This window comes from Amblyomma maculatum, chromosome 7 (genome assembly GCF_055883805.1).
Source record: "Amblyomma maculatum isolate TAMU_Amacu chromosome 7, ASM5588380v1, whole genome shotgun sequence".
Taxonomy (NCBI): Eukaryota; Metazoa; Arthropoda; class Arachnida; order Ixodida; family Ixodidae; genus Amblyomma; species Amblyomma maculatum.
In genome coordinates, this window is record NC_139350.1 from 106,505,726 (window position 1) to 106,521,889 (window position 16,164).

General features: G+C 47.9%; 1 protein-coding gene across 2 annotated transcripts in view; it reads right to left on the reverse strand.

Annotated features, from left to right (window-relative positions):
* LOC146184271 (golgin subfamily A member 1-like) overlaps positions 1-14,948 on the reverse strand; it is a 104,414-nt gene extending 89,466 nt beyond the window's left edge. The window contains exons 1-5 of one of the 2 annotated variants that reach the window (XM_084609317.1): positions 14,609-14,948; positions 14,342-14,488; positions 10,371-10,450; positions 9,349-9,382; positions 9,168-9,262 (exon numbers count right to left, since the gene is read on the reverse strand). In XM_084609317.1, coding sequence (XP_084465443.1) covers positions 9,168-9,262; positions 9,349-9,382; positions 10,371-10,450; positions 14,342-14,450 — 318 coding nt within the window. In that variant the 5' untranslated portion in view covers positions 14,451-14,488; positions 14,609-14,948. The remainder of the gene's footprint in view (positions 1-9,167; positions 9,263-9,348; positions 9,383-10,370; positions 10,451-14,341; positions 14,489-14,608) is intronic. The other variant, XM_084609318.1, reaches the window with a different exon arrangement.
* Between the last annotated feature and the right edge of the window lie 1,216 nt (positions 14,949-16,164).

Consider the following 16,164-nt stretch of genomic DNA (forward strand, 5'->3'; position numbering starts at 1 on the left):
CACCACCACCTACGAGCGAGTCGCTCGTTACAACGGGTGGACTGATGAGCGTAAGCTCCACAATGTGTACTTCGCTCTTGAAGAGTCTGCATGGACATGGTTTGAAAACCATGAGGCTGCCTTCCCATCCTGGGCAGCCTTCTGTCGTGATTTAAAAGCCACGTTTCCTAGCGCCGACCGCCGGGAGCGAGCAGAAGCTGCGCTACACTCGCGCATTCAGCGCCAGAACGAGAGCGTGCATATGTTCTTTGAGGACATGACACGCCTTTTCAAGCCTGCAGACCCACAAATGCCAGAAGATAAGAAGCTGCGTCACCTGATGCGGGGCGTTAAACAAGAACTTTTCGCGGGACTGGTGCGCAGTCCACCACGCACGGTGGCGGAGTTTCTCAGCGAGGCAGCCACCATGGAGACAACGCTACAACACCGAGCCCGTCAGTACAACCGTGACGTGAACATCATTAGGTCCGACGCACCCCCTGTGCAAGTCGGCAGTGACATGGACGCACTACGCAATCTCATCCGTTCTGTCGTGCGGGAGGAACTGCAAGCGCTCTGGATGCCTTGCAACACAGCATCTTTTCCTTCATTGGCTGAAGTCGTCCGGGACGAGGTGCGTATGGCAGCTCAGCAAGTTGCTGACGTTCCCCACCAGACGTTCGACGCGAGGCCCACCTACGCGTCCGTCCTAAGTAAGGCTCCCCCGCCGGACCGTAGTATCAACGCCGCAGCTCCAGCAATGGAGCCGCAGGGTCCTCGCATGGAGGACCTCGCATGGAGGACCTCGCATGGAGCCGCATGCAGCCTCGCTACTCCCCTCCGCCAATCTACCAGCCACCCCGTAAAAGTAAAGTATGGCGGCCCCGGGACCGTCGGCCCCTGTGGTATCATTGCGGGGAAGCCACTCACCTTTACCGGGCGTGCCCGTGCCGCCGCGTCAACATGCGGGGTTTCGCCTCGGAGGACCTCTACCCGTCGGAATACCGAACGGCCTACTGCGATTGCAAGCGACCTTGCAGCGCGACAGTATCCTGTCACGTCCAGTTACCAAGATCGTCGGTCTACGTCCCCGACGAGCTACCATTCGACAAGTCCCCACTCTTCCCGACGCCACTCCTCTCTAAGCCCTAGCCGGGAAAACTAATACCAGCGGCCTTCGGAGGAAGGGTCGCTGATGTCGGGAAATGTGAAGATCCTCCGTCATCGTCAGGCCGACCCGACGAGATTTCGCTTGTGTCAGGTAGCGACAGCATCCGCCATACTACCTCCGATTTATGTGTAACGATTGATGGAGTGGATGTCACCACGTTACTTGACACTGGTGCCGATTATTCAGTAATGAGCCGTGGTCTCGCCCGAGAATTGAAGAAACTTTTGACACATTGGTCTGGCCAGAAAATTCGCACGGCGGAAAGTCACTTAATTGAACCTGCAGGCACAGCGCGGGTCGGCATCCGTGATTTTGTGTATGTCGGAGAATTTATCATGCTTCCCGAGTGTTCGAAAGACTTGATCCTTGGTCTAGACTTCCTGCAGACCAACGGCGCTGTCATTGACCTGAAAGAAGCGCGTGTATCCTTTTCGACGAAACGAGCCGTGGCGTGCATTGAAAACGAAGATCCGGGTCTGAACGTTTTGCGTATAGTCGACGATGACGTGAGGGTTCCAGCACGTTCTAGTGTGTTGGTTCTTGTAAAGCATGACTTATTCCACGATTACGAGGGCATCGCGGATGGGCACCTTCCGCTACTACTCGAGAAGGAATTAGCCGTTGCTCGAGGACTCGTACAACTCCAGAACAGTTGCGCTACTGTCCTCCTGACAAATTTTGCTAAGGAGATGCGGCATCTCGCCAAGGACACGGCTGTTGCCGTCCTTGACGATGTTACTGCCTTGCCTCATTTATGCACCGCTGGAGCGAATCCTAAAGAAGAGGCCGCACCTTGTCATGCTCTGCAAACCATTAAAATTAACCCCGACTTGAGGCGCGATCAGAGGAATCTTCTGAGCGATTTCGCAGACTGCTTCGCCACAGGCTCTAAGGTCGGTCGTACTCCTGTCGCCAAGCACCGCATCATCACCGATGAGACCACGTTACCGGTATGCCAGCGCCCGTACCGGGTTTCTCCTAAGGAATGTGACGCCATTAAAACGCAAGTGGATGAAATGCTTGAGGACGACGTGATCCAGCCTTCGACGAGCCCATGGGCATCGCCAGTGGTCCTTGTCAAAAAGAAAGATAGCATCTTGAGATTCTGTGTCGATTACCGAAAGTTACACCCCCATCCGCAGGGTCAATAGAATCAAAATTTTAGGTCTCAGTATTTCTGACAACGGCTCCAACGCCGAGACCATAAAATTAATTCGTGCTGCCATTTTGAATACAGCCTCACTAATTAAGCGTATCGCCAATCGCCATCGCGGCATGAGGGAAGCAGACACACGTCGCCTCATTCAAGCATTTTGCCTATGCAGGATCACCTACTCCATCTCTTACCTCTATCTCACACCCACGGAGACCGAGCAAATCAACAGACATATCCGCACAGCTTACAAAAGCGCTCTCCTCCTCCCTAAATCAACGCCTACTGAAAAACTACTTCAACTAGGGGTTCACAACACCTTAGGAGAGCTGGTAGAAGCTCACCTCATTAGTCAGTACCACAGACTCTCCCATACCAAAACCGGCCAAATTCTTCTGCGCCAAATTAGAATAAACCTAGCCGGTCATACCTCGGCCACGCGCAATCCTCCCACCGCTGTTAGCAACAATCTTTACATTCCGCCTCTTCCCAAAAATACCCACCCGGAGCATAATCGTGAGAGACGGAAAGCTAGAGCCAAGGCTTTGCACAAGCACTACCCGTCTGGCGCTCCAGCAGTTTATGTAGATGCGGCCGAATATTCAAACCGACCAGCTTTCGCATTAGCCGTCATGGATGGATACCACAACACGATAGTCAGTGCATCCATTCCAAATTTGCAGGATTCCCTGCAAGCTGAAGAAGCAGCAATTGCCCTAGCAATCACACACTCCTCTACTGAGTATATCTTCTCAGACTCCAAAACAGCAATTAGTAATTATGCCCATCGCAAAATCCACTCCCGGCCGTAAACATTCTAGCATCATCCCCTCCACCGAATCACCTCATCACCCTCCTCTGGGTCCCTGCGCACAGCGAACACCCAGGCAACACGGCCGCTCACTCCCAAGCCCGAGCACTCGTCAACCGGGCTGAGAGCGACCTGGTGCCTTCGTCTCGCAGTGCCAGAGATCGGCTTCTTAACTACCATGACCTCACCGTATTTTATAGAAATTCCCGCCTGCTGTACCCTCCTCCGCATAAATCTCTTCCCAAAAGCGACCAGGCTTTCTGGCGCAGACTTCAGACGGCCACAGTCATGACCCCTTTCCTTCTCTCTATTATAAACCGTAGCAAAACCTCTCCTCACTGCCACTTGTGTCCTAGCACCAGAGCCGACTTTACTCACGTCTTCCTGAACTGCCCGAACAAACCCAAGCCCCCGTGGCAAGGGCCAAGACATCAGGAGCGATGGGAGGCTGCTCTGCGCAGCTCGCTGCCGGAGGTACAGCTTCTGACAGTGAGCTGGGCCCGAGGGGTCGCCGAAGCTCAAAAGTGCCCGGCCATCTAGAGCGGCCCGAGGGCCCATCGTCGTCCTGCTCCCTCACTTCCCTTTACCCCCCCCCCCCCCCCTCACTTGGTTCTTTTTTTGAATCATTAAAGTTGCTACCTACCTACCTAAATAACGTGAGTAAAAAGGACGTCTATCCGCTGCCCAGGATTGATGATGCCCTCGACCGACTATGCGACGCCAGGTACTTCTCCTCATTAGACCTCAAAAGCGGATACTGGCAAATCGAGGTGGATCAGAGAGACTGAGAGAAGACTGCATTTGTGACGCCCGACGGCTTATACAAGTTTAAGGTGCTTCCGTTTGGTCTTTGCTCTGCACCGGCCACGTTCCAATGTATGATGGACACGGTTTTATCAGGTCTGAAGTGGCAGTCGTGCTTGGTGTATTTAGATGATGATGTTATTTTCTCGCCTACTTTCGAGCAACACTTGGACCGGTTGCGCATCGTGCTTCAAGCACTCAAAGGTGCGCAATTAACGATCAAGCCTGAGAAATACCACTTTGCTTTCAAGGAACTACGCTTTCTCGGCCATGTTGTCAGTGCACAGGGCGTTCTCCCTGATCCCGAGAAGACTACCGCAGTGTCAAATTTTCCACGCCCCACCGACAAAAAGGCACTTCGACGATTTCTAGGTCTTTGTTCATACTACCGATGCTTCGTCCAAGATTTTTCTAAGATAGCTGAACCACTGACAGCACTAACCAGAGAAGACATACCCTTCCTGTGGGGAGACGATCAAGAACAAGCCTTCCAGGAGCTTAGAAGCCGCCTACACAGACCCCCAATACTCGCCCATTTCGATGAAGACGCCGCAACAGACGTACATACTGATGCCAGCAACGTTGGCCTCGGCGCGATACTTATTCAGTGACAAGGCGGAGTAGAACGAGTTATCGCCTACGCGAGCCGAACACTCTCACGATTGGAGGCGAACTATTCGACAATGGAGAAGGAGTGCCTTGCGGTAATCTGGGCCAACAGCAAGTTTCGACCATATTTGTATGGACGACCCTACAGTATTGTCAGCGACCATCATTCCTTGTGCTGGCTGGCAAGCCTTAAAGATCCGTCTGGACACTTAGCTCGTTGGAGCCTCCGTCTTCAAGAGTATAACGTCACTGTTGTCTATAAGTCGAGACATAAACACCAAGATGCGGATTGCTTGTCACGCGCGCCATTGGACTCCACTGCAGTGGAAAACGCCGACGATTTTCCCTTTATTGGGGCCATTACCCAATCCCATATGGCTGACTTTCAATGCAAGGACTCGGAGCTGGCGCCGCTCATCGATTATCTGGAAGGACGCGGTGGTAGAGTATCGATTGTTTTTAGTCGTGGCTTGCAGTCATACGCTTTACAAAGTGGAGTTCTCTACAAGTGCAAATTTGAAAGATCAAAAGAGACATTTCTACTCGTAGTACCTACCCACCTACGGCCTGACATCTTAAGCGCTTGTCACGACGAACCGTCCGCCACTTGGGAGTTAGTCGTACGCTTGCAAGAATTCGGGAGAAATACTATTGGCCGAAATTATTACCTTCAGTACGGTCTTACGTTAAAATCTGCCGTGATTGTCAACGCCGAAAGACTCCACCCGTGAAACCAGCTGGATTTCTTCAGCCGATCGCTCCACCGAAAACTCCTTTCCAACAAGTGGGGATGGATCTTCTTGGTCCTTTCCCGAAGTGAAATAATGGAAAGCGCTGGATTGTTGTCGCGACAGACTACTTGACCCGATATGCTGAGACCGCGTCGCTCACCAATGGAACTGCCACCGAAGTAGCAGAGTTTTTTGTCCACAACATCATATTGTGTCATGGCGCTCCGGCTGTTATCATTACCGATCGCGGGGCAGCTTTTACGGCCCGCCTGACTAAGGCTGTACTGAACCTTACACACACTAGCCATAGACGGGCCACGGCATACCACCCGCAAACTAATGGCTTGGTGGAACGGCTAAACAGAACTCTGGCCGACATGCTGTCTATGTACGTGGATATAGAGCATAAGACCTGGGATCAAATCCTCCCATATGCCACGTTCGCATATAATAGGGCACTTCAAGAGACGCAGCTCACACCCTTCGAGCTTGTCTTCGGCCGTTGAGTGACCACTCCACTGGATACAATGCTGCCCGTATACACCGACGACGAACATGAGCTTGACCTGGACATCGCTAGTGTTACCCAGCGTGCAGAAGAAGCGCGGCAGCTGGCAAGGCAGCGCATATACCTACAACAGAAACTAGACGCTGACCATTACAACAAGGGACGGCGCTTCGCTGCCTACGAGCCTGGAGACTATGTCTGGATTTGGACGCCCGTTCATCATCGTGGGCTCTCTGAAAAATTGCTGCGCCGGTACTTCGGTCCATACCGTGTCCTCCGCCGCCTCAGCAACGTTACTTACGAAGTTGAATCCGCAACTCAAGATCCCTCAAGCCGCAGACGACGCAAGTTCACTGATGTTGTACACGTCGTCCGGATGAAACCCTACCACGATCGCCCCGCTGACTATTCTTGAGACTTATGGCACCCCGTTTTGTATTGTGGTATCCCATACCAACCTAGCATACTATCTGGCAGCTCATCGCATCAAGCAGCATTTGCAGCATCGAGGCGATGCTGCCAAGAAGGGGGGGCAATGACACATGCCATTCATAGAAGACAAAGATTTGAACGGGCGATTCGGAGAAGACGATGAAGCAAAAACGGTGCTCCGCTTTCCTGCTGACCTGACTAATTGTAGGTGTTCTTCGGTGCGTGTAACGTTACGTTACAATATTATCCTCATTTATCAAATTTATAATCAGGATGATAATGTTAATTAACAACACCTGCAGAACACTGAAATCTGCATACAGTCGTGCCCCGTTAGTACGACCCTTGTTAATATGGATGACCCGAATTATGAATAGTTTTTCTGGGGACGAAACTTTTCCAGTGTATTTATGCCTCGTTAATGTGGAAACTCGCTGTCTGGACAATGGACAGGGGAAGAATGCACACGGCCACTTGGGCCCATGTATTTTTGTCTCAGTAATATGGACAGTGCTTGACAAAAAGCAGAGGAGTCCGAATGCAAGTTAAAGAAGGGCACGCCGCCCACGAACCTACGCGACAGCTGATACGGCCAGATGCCTGAACGAGTCCTGTGGGGTTGGAAAGAACCAAAGTGGGCGTGTCGCTGTTTTAAAGGGGGAGGGGGGTGGGGGGGGGCGCAAGAGCGCAGAGGAACGTACACAGCAAACCGAGGGTCGGCGTAAGAAAGACCCCAAAAGGGGGGAACCAGGAGATTTCTGGGTGCAGCGGCAGTGCCGCTGCAGTCGGGAAAACAGCCACATGTGGTTGCAATAAATTCTGCTGAACGTGAACAGAGAGGCCAGTAAAAGCGTAAGAAAGAAATGAAAGGAAGAAAGACAAACGCCTAGTGGCGGCGGGAACTTAAGTTTTCTTTCCCAAAGCACAGTATGTGTTCCATGAAGCCGTTAACACTTTTCGGTGAAAGTTAAGACACACTCGCAAAGTAGGGCGACAAAAGAAAGGCGATGTACGAGCACACAACCGAGACCGGGCGTCCCGTCCTGGAAGCGCTTCCCTCTCATGCTCCTGGTTTTCGTCCCTGTTGTGCTGCCGAACTGCCTCATTTTGCCCCTCAGGCCCGCATGTCGGCTTCGCTTTGAGTCAACGATGCAGCCTTGACAAGGTCTGAGCTCTTCGTAGTCGGCTAGCCGTCGTTCTAAACTGTACTTCAGCTTGCAGTGTTTGTTTTATAGGAACACATAGAAACGGCGCCAAGAAGATGGGATGTTCGTGCATAGCAGCTTGCCAACCTGACTCCCTCGCTTCCTTACGGAAACAGTACAAGGCAAAGAAGAAGGTATTAGAAGAACAGCAAGGCAGAAAGATTAACTAGGCAAGAAAGTGCAAAGCATCAGGAGCCTGTAACCCTCAACTTGAGTCTGGATTTTGGCACGACGGGAGTTAAACGCAAAAGAACAGAGCTGAACGTAGGCGCGAAGCAAGCAATCTGTGAATACAAGCGGCAAAAGCCATCTTAGTCAATCCAAGCCTTAAGGGACTAGTATCGACAGCTCGGCTGTTTCCTCGCCTCAGAAGAATCTCAAGTAGCTACATACTTAGCGGCTAATTTGCTCAGTGAAGACATTTTGGAAGTGGTGGTGAGCAGAGAATCGGACGCTGATTCATCGGCCAGTGAGGAGTTCGTACTCGAAAGTTCGACCAACACAAAGCCCACCATCACGCGTGTCATGGTACGCGAGTAGTTTCAGACTGCACTACAATTTTTTCGAAGACAACAATGATAAGGATAATGTACTCAAAATTGCCGGTGTTCTGTCAAATTTTGAGTCCAGTGCACACCGTTATCTACAAAAGCAGCCATTAATTACAATTCTTTTTTCTCAATAAAATCCTTTTTGTTTTTATTCATGATTTGTTATTATAGATGACTCGCTTTATGGACAGTTTTGGTCGGAAACCAAAGTGTCCATATTAACGAGGCACGACTGTATTCCGTTGACTATTTTATTTGTATAGCAATCATACTCAAAAATAAATTGCTATGCTCATTCCCTGATATGCTCGTTCCCTGAAACCAATTTGACACTGGGAGTGCGTCACGGCCTGAAACACCCGACAGCGAAAGGGTTAAGTGGCCACGTCCATAAAGCTGCCTACGTGCAGCATGTCTTGCTTCAGCAGTCATGCACCACTTCTCTGCGACTGTAGTCTGTTTTATTTACACTTAGCTTGCAGCACTGCCAAAGCTAACATGCCTCTTCATGCTGGATATATCATTCCCAAAAAAGCAGTTTGCCACAGCAGTTTGACTTGGTAAAGCAGGTCCTCTCTCTACAACACAGCGCAAATGCCATGATTTGCTATGTCTAGCATCCCGCTTTACACTACCCAATGTTTTCGTTCAAACTCTCATTGGGGCCTCGACAAGTAGGAACGATGCACGGTGATCTGTTTTGAGGGGCACATTACTCATGCACTTTCTACATACACTGTGTGGCACACTATGTGTGGCCTCAGTTTAAATACTAGGCCATGACAATGCCATATAACTGTGATCACATTTAGTGAGATAAGGTAGCTCCAGTAATGATAACTATGACCACAAGGCAACAGTAGCTCCAGTGACTGCAGCACTGGGAACTTGCAGAATATTTTACACTTGACTTCGAAATAGAAGCAATAATCTCTACAGTGCCGACTTCACTGTGCAAGAACAGAACAGCAGCAAAGGGCATTTCAAGTAGGCATCAGATTAATTTGCCCGATTTTCCTCCATATCCAGGAATTCAAACCTTGGATGTATCCAACAGACTTTTTTCCACCACAGCTTTGTTGAATAAACACCAGCCAAGAGTGTAATGCTTGTCAACAAGCAGCGAACGCTGCAGATACCAACTAAAAAAAAATATAACACTGAGGCTTTCATAACAAGTTTTTCAGTCTTCAGAGAAGAGAAGTGAACTTGCCCTCTTAATGAGCCGTAGCTTGTGGCAGACCTCCTCGTAGTCGGCACTGGTGGGCACTGCCCTTTTGGGGGTGCCACCCCTTTGCTTGCCAAGCTCTGGAAGGTGACAGAAAGAGGTGAAAGTACATGGCTTCAGGAGCTGCTTGGAAGAGGGATGCTTTCCTTCCGACAGCAGGACTCACCATTTTCAGTCAAGTTACTGTTTGGCTGCAGTTTCTGAAAAGTGAAGCAGCATCATCAAAATTACAAGGATTAACTACCACGGCCCTCAGAGATACAATGCCGTGCATGCTAAAAGTGTGGCTGGCACTTTGCAACCGCACAGAGAATGTGTATCGAGCACTGAAAGTGCTGCATTTTCACATGATCAGTTTCTACCACTTGGAGTTTCTCAGGCTTCGCTGAAATCTCAATGCCTCTAGCATTTCTTCTGAACAGGAGAACAGCTAAAGCAGCCCTTTCTCTCATTGAAACCATGTGCTTGCTTCACTATCCAGTCCAGGTGATGTTGTACAAAAGGCCCCCTAAAGCGAGTTTTCAACGCAGAACAAACTGTATAATATACATATGAACATTTCAGCCACACTGTGGGCTTATGATGTGCAGGAATAGAAGAACCTTCTGCTAACTCCATCAGCACTCCTATGAGCCACAATATGTTCACACTACCAGCATACTGCAACAAAAAGCTTATAATGGCTATTCACCAAAAACAAATACAAAAAAAAAAAAAAAAAGTAGCTGATGCTCCAGGTTTCACACGAAACACCTGTTCACTGTTGGTAACTAAGAGGTTACTGTTGCAATATATTTCACCCTGTTTCATAAAAGGCACAACTACATTATATCCAAGAACTGCCACAGCAGGCCCAATAAGATAATCACTCACTGTTTTGTAAGGCGTGAAACTTTCACAGTATATGCATTGACATGCCAGAGTACAAGTATCAATACGCAGATGAAAAAAATATATATATTGCCACAGAAAGATAACTGACCATGAAACAAACTGTGTAATACAGTTTGCAGCAAAAGTTAGCATTATGCTTGTGGTTAAGAACAAACTTAGTGCACTACTGCCTTGCAACCTGGTATTGATACCAATAGACGAAGAATGCATGTCCCTTCATACTTGTAGGTATTCAGGAGAAAACTTGTATGACAGTATCAAGCATACTGTTCTTTAGTCAGGCCCTTCACTGACCTTTGGCTTCTGCTCTCGATCACTGTCTGAGGCCTCACTGCAGGTGCTCGGACCAGGTGTACTGGCACCACAGTCGGACGCTGCGAGAGTTAACAAATTGTCTTCTCTCATGACAATGAAATGCACCCACAAGGTTCATCAGTCAAAAGTGATGCAAATACTGCACTGATTTAATGAAAATCGCAATGCAATAAAATAATTGTGGGCCACAGCAAGAAAGCTCTGTCAATTATGGTGACCAGAGTGCACACTGTTCAGCAGTGTAGACATGAGGAGACAAGTTGGTTCAGGTTGAAGCAACACAAACTAGAGGCTGCAGAAGTACCCTGCTGTTCATCCTTCTCTATGTTATTTGATCTGTAAGTTTAGCTGGATCTTCATCCAGCAGCAAAAATATGAATTCATTGCTGGGAAGATGGTGCTAAAACATTTTCCCACTGCTTCGTTGACAACCATGAACAATAGATGTTGGAAAACCCAGTTAGCTCTGCAGCATGCAGCAGGTGTGGTCAGCTAGTTCATTTCCAGCTGCTACAAAATAATGGAAGTTGTTGCTGCTTCTTTTTTTAAGGATCAAAATGGTGTCAGTTAATAGAACAAAACCCTATAAACATCCTCTTCCATGCATTTGCTCAATTTATATCAATTCAGAAGTCAAATTAATATGCAGCCAGCTTCCATATTCACAACATGTACCTCGATAGTAGTACTGAGTCAGGGTCCTCGAACAGCTGTGGTTATGCAGCAGTTTATTCTTATACGATTGCACCCAAATAATTCTGGCAACATAAATACCAAACAAAATGCCTTCACATTGAAAAGTCAGCCAAAAATCTGCAATGATTTAAACGATTTCCTGCTGCTGCATATATGAAAAAGGTTTCCTGAAAGACAATCAGCTATAATTACAAAAAAGAATCCAAATTTCTCCCTTCTAGTAACTCAGAAGGCTCTTCTAAGCAAACAGTCATGACCAATGGAACAAAACAGTTCTTTCTTCTACTATTAACATTGATTCCTAATATTGTTTTATAGTGTTTAAAATCCTTAAACTACTCAGGTTATTGAGAGATGCTATAGTGGAGGGCTCTGCAAATTTCGACCAGTTGGGGTTCTTTAAAAAAGCATTGACATTACACAGAGAATACGCACCTTGATTTTTTGCCTAAATTAAAAATGGCTGCCATGCCTGGGACTGAACCCTCATCATTGCAGTTAAGAAGTCAAGTGCCCAAACCACTGAGACACCACAGCAGGCCTTCTTAATAAAGATTATTTCCTCAAAGAACACAAGTCGTGCAAACAATGCGCATGTGTAACAAAAGGTATAATCTCTGTCATCACCCTCCCACAGTTATCATGCCACAGTAGCTTGTTAAAGAGTGAAAGGACTCTCTGCTAGTGTACACAATGCTGTGTTCAATATGACCTGCAAAGCACTAGGGTAGGAAAAGGACAGCATTTTGCCATTCCAAAGAAAGCTTTTTCTACTGGCTTGAAGGTGTAGAAAGCAATAGCAACAACCTTTGTTACAGTTCCTCTGATTACAGCAAACCTGTTTCATAGTTGTTGTGTGCTAGTAGTCTGGAAGTTGTAACACTGCTGAATTGGGTGCAAGTGCTACGAACAGCGTGCCAGATCTGCCACACCAATCCTTGCTTGAGAAACATCCAGTTTTCTTTACATACTGTACTATTACTAAATCATCTTCTATTTTTTCGAATTTGTCACTGGAATGAACTGAAATATTAGTGATTGACAAAAGATTGAAATAACAGTGCCAGAAGACTATTCAGCCAAGTTAAACCGCATTGACCGCAACAATTTCCAGCGCACATGCCAGTGCCAGAGCACGTAAAAAAAACTATTAGTGCACTTGTCACTGTAACTGTGCATTATCGGTTGAATGGGCAACACACCCCACAAGGCAAGAGAAAGCTCACAGTAATGTCAATCTCCAGAATGGCAGAACCCCTTTCGTTTCCATCCATATCATATTCTAGAACTAACTTTGGTCACCACTTGCTTACAGAAGTCATACTCATTGTATTAATTTTTCCATACTATGTAACAAAAACTGAACCTCATAGTGTGTCCATGAGCAACTGCATTATCACACATGAGCATTCTATGAGATTTAGCTTCTGCCTGTCCAAACATGAGAGCAGACAGGACAGTGAAATGTTTGCTTTAGTTTTTGTTTGTGCCTGGCCATTAAAACAGTGATGACAACCAGACACCTACATGACTGTGAACTGAAAAAGTTGCATTTATATTAAGAGCAACAAATGCCTTGTGATGTGATGAACAACTATCTCAAAGTATGACCATGGTATAAAAACATGTTCGAAGGCTGCCACAAAAGAAGAAAGCGTTATCAATGTACAGTGTTGAAGTAGTGATAATTGGTTAGACAAAAACTCATTAAAATGCTGTTGATGATCCCCTCCAAAAAATATATGGCAGTAATGTGGCTGCAAAGCAACATTACAAGTGGGTAATTGCAATGCTTAAAGTAGTGATCAGTGGCATTAAAACAGAGGTTGGACTTCTTGGTTTAAGCTGACAGAAAAAAAAAAAATTACTGTTTTTGAAACTCAGCTTTAGCAGCAATAAGTATTCTTGACATGAAAGGCGTAGCTAGTTGGTTGTTGCATACAAGTTATATTCAGTCAAAGTTCAAAATTAAATAAGTGGGGAAGCCAAAGGTATGATGTGATCGTGCTATTGTTGGATGGGCAACCCAGCTCAGGTAATGCTCCACTAGATTAGTGACAGTACCAACACCTCACTGCCATATGCCAAAAATTATGCAAAATCCTTCAGTCTCAACACAACTGCTGCACCTAGTTTTTGTCCAAATAACATTTATCCCTTAGTTACGTTAATTCACATAACACAACCACTTCAGCAGAAAGCACATGAAACACAGGCAAATGCAAGGAGTATGAAGCAAGACTAGTCAAAGCTGAAAAAACAAAGGTGAAGAGTCATGACCGTGTGGCAAAAACTTACAACTCGGAAGGCTCTTGTTTTTGACATACACTTTTTCCAAACAATTAAAGGGATTATGACAAACTGTATGTAAAGCCGCCCAAATCTTTGCCGTGCGTGACAACACCATTTTCTGTGTGCTCATGTGCCTTAGGGAAGATAAAACTTGCCGGGAGGTCAAGGCTAAGAAAGGGCTTGGTGAGCCCTTGCTTATACTTGGGACTGTCGGCAGGTTATAGCTCCTCTGAAACGCTCAGAATCACAGAAAATGTGGCCGCAAAGCACACCAGTTAAAGACTTTGGCGGCTATAGGTGTGTGTGAGGTTTAAATAACATCACTGTCGATGTGTTGTGTGTTGCTGGCTGCACTTGAATGCAAAAACCACTTGTATACCAAATTCTCGACTCGGTGGCTCGCTTTGAGCGCAAGCACAGTACAAATGCAGTGTAGGCGAAGAACCCAACGTACTTCTGCACTGCTTCATGCTTTCTTGGGGTTTAGCGATCGGCGGTGCTCGCTTTGAGCGCAAGCACAGTACAGATGCAGTGTAGGTGAAGGACCCAACGTACTTCTGCACTGCTTCATGCTTTCTTGGGGTTTAGCGATCGGCATTGGTAACACGGTCAATTTTCATCTTACCAAAAACGTCTTTACAGTTGAGGTAATCGGACTGACACCAACTCACGTCAGCTACGTTTTTCTTACCTTCGGGTGTGCGCAACAAAAGCTGTCATGCTGTTACCGTAAGTGCCTGAGTGAAATAGCTTATTTTGAGCGCCAGGAGCCTTCAAAGTGGTACCTCAGCTCTCGGGTTCACAAGCGCACATAAAACCTGGGCGTGCTGAAGCCACACGGCTGGAAGGGGTGTGCCACGGCGCCCACCTCCACACAGCACGTAAGCTCAGACCAACGTGCATGAGCGACGGCGGGTCTAAAACCCAGCTTGACACAAGTGAAGCGAAAGCTGGCAACGGACCTCTCCGGCTGTGAGTCGGTGTGGGCAGCTGGGGCGGCGGTGGTGGGATGCCGATGTTGAGCTCTGTCTGGTTTTCCTCTTCGATCTTCTTTTTCAGCTTGGTGAACATTGCTTATTCGAAGCTCCTCCTTGTCGCAGTGGAGAACACTAAGCAAAAGAGAGGAAGCACCGGCACTCGATCGGTGAACGGCATATCCACTCGGCCGATCAAGGTCGGTATCAAAAAAGAGCAGACTCCCGATGTCGCTGCAGCTGTACAGGACTAACCTTGGTCTTTACAATATAATCAGGAATTGATGTTCCTGAAGAGAACCAGCACTCGGGAACGGACCTCAGTGAGCCATCGCCGTAGCGGTAGAGTCGCGAGCGACGAAACGTCGCGAGCCACAAATTGACATTGTCGTCACAATATGCGCCACTCGCAGACAAACCATAATATTAAAATCTAAATTTCTCAAAGCGGGGTTTAAACAGGTCACAGAAACGAAGATCACAGCTATTTTCGCTTGAGTACAGCTGAGGAAAACCAGCTATAAACGCCCTGCATCGTCGCCGTTTGATCCGTCCTGTTTACCGCGAACCGGAAGCCACTCGCGATCAGATGACGCAGACAGGAAAAGCAAGATATATAAGTCGCACAGAGAAGCCACGGTACAGTGCATCTCTACCTCTGAAGCCGGTCCAAAATCAGTACAGCTGGTACTCTAGGCACGGCCGGTCTCGAGGGAGAGCGCGCTTCCACGGCCGCTCAATGGAGGCGCACTTGGTGCGGCCCGTCGCGTCGCGCCTCAATGGCTGGGGAAGCGCGTATTGGGAGAAGTTGCAGTTGCCGCCGTCATTCTCCGCGGGGGCGCCACCACTCCAGGACAAAGCGCCGCCGGCACGGACGAGCAGACGACGCGGAAGGAGCGCGCTGGCTGGGTTGGCGCGTGTTATCGTTTTGACTACTCAGCATAACCGCGTGGTTCTGATAGTTCTGCATGCGTGTCATCGGTGCCTGTGTCAACAGCGTCCTAAGCGTATGCAGCACCATGCCAGGCAACTGCTGTGTGCCGCTGTGCACCACGAAAGCAAGAAAAGATCGGTTACCATGAGTTCCCGTGCGATTCACAACGTCGAGCAGCATGGCTGGAAAACATATCTCGGGAGGGCTAGGATGGAAAAGGAAGCCTGTGGGAGCCGAGTGACAAGTCACTGGTATACTCACTGCACTTCACAGATGACGATTACAGGAAGAACATGAAACTGAAGATCCTGCTTCCTTCAGCTGTCCCTTCCGTGCTTCCGAACTGCCCAAATTACAAGTTGAGTTACTCACGCGGGCTCATGTTGAGCCAAACAACCTTGAAAAAATTGATGTGCGCAGGTCAAATGCTTTATTTTCCCCACTTGTTATAGCTACACTTCATTTCCTCCTGGACAACCCCCCGTGTCATCCTGAAGCATGTGTGTTTCAAGATAGCTGCGCCACGATCACTTTTATGACGATGATATCAAAATGGTATGCCTTGCCCAACATCGCATAAGTGAAGCCATTGAGACACCAAGAGGAGCCGCTCTATTTGTCAGATGACGAGAGACTCTCTTGGTTAGAGTTGGGCTTTGCCATATCGAAGACAATCAGGTCCAAGGAGGCACGTCGAAGCAAAGGCTAACCAAACAAACGTACGAAGCAACAATCATGACAACCAGATCCACAGTGGCGCAAATTAAGTACCTTCTTGATCACATCAAGTATCTTACAACAATGTCTTCTGTGTGCCTTACTAGTGCATTGCATTTAACCGAATCTTATTTTCAGCTTCCGATACGCCCTAAAGCAG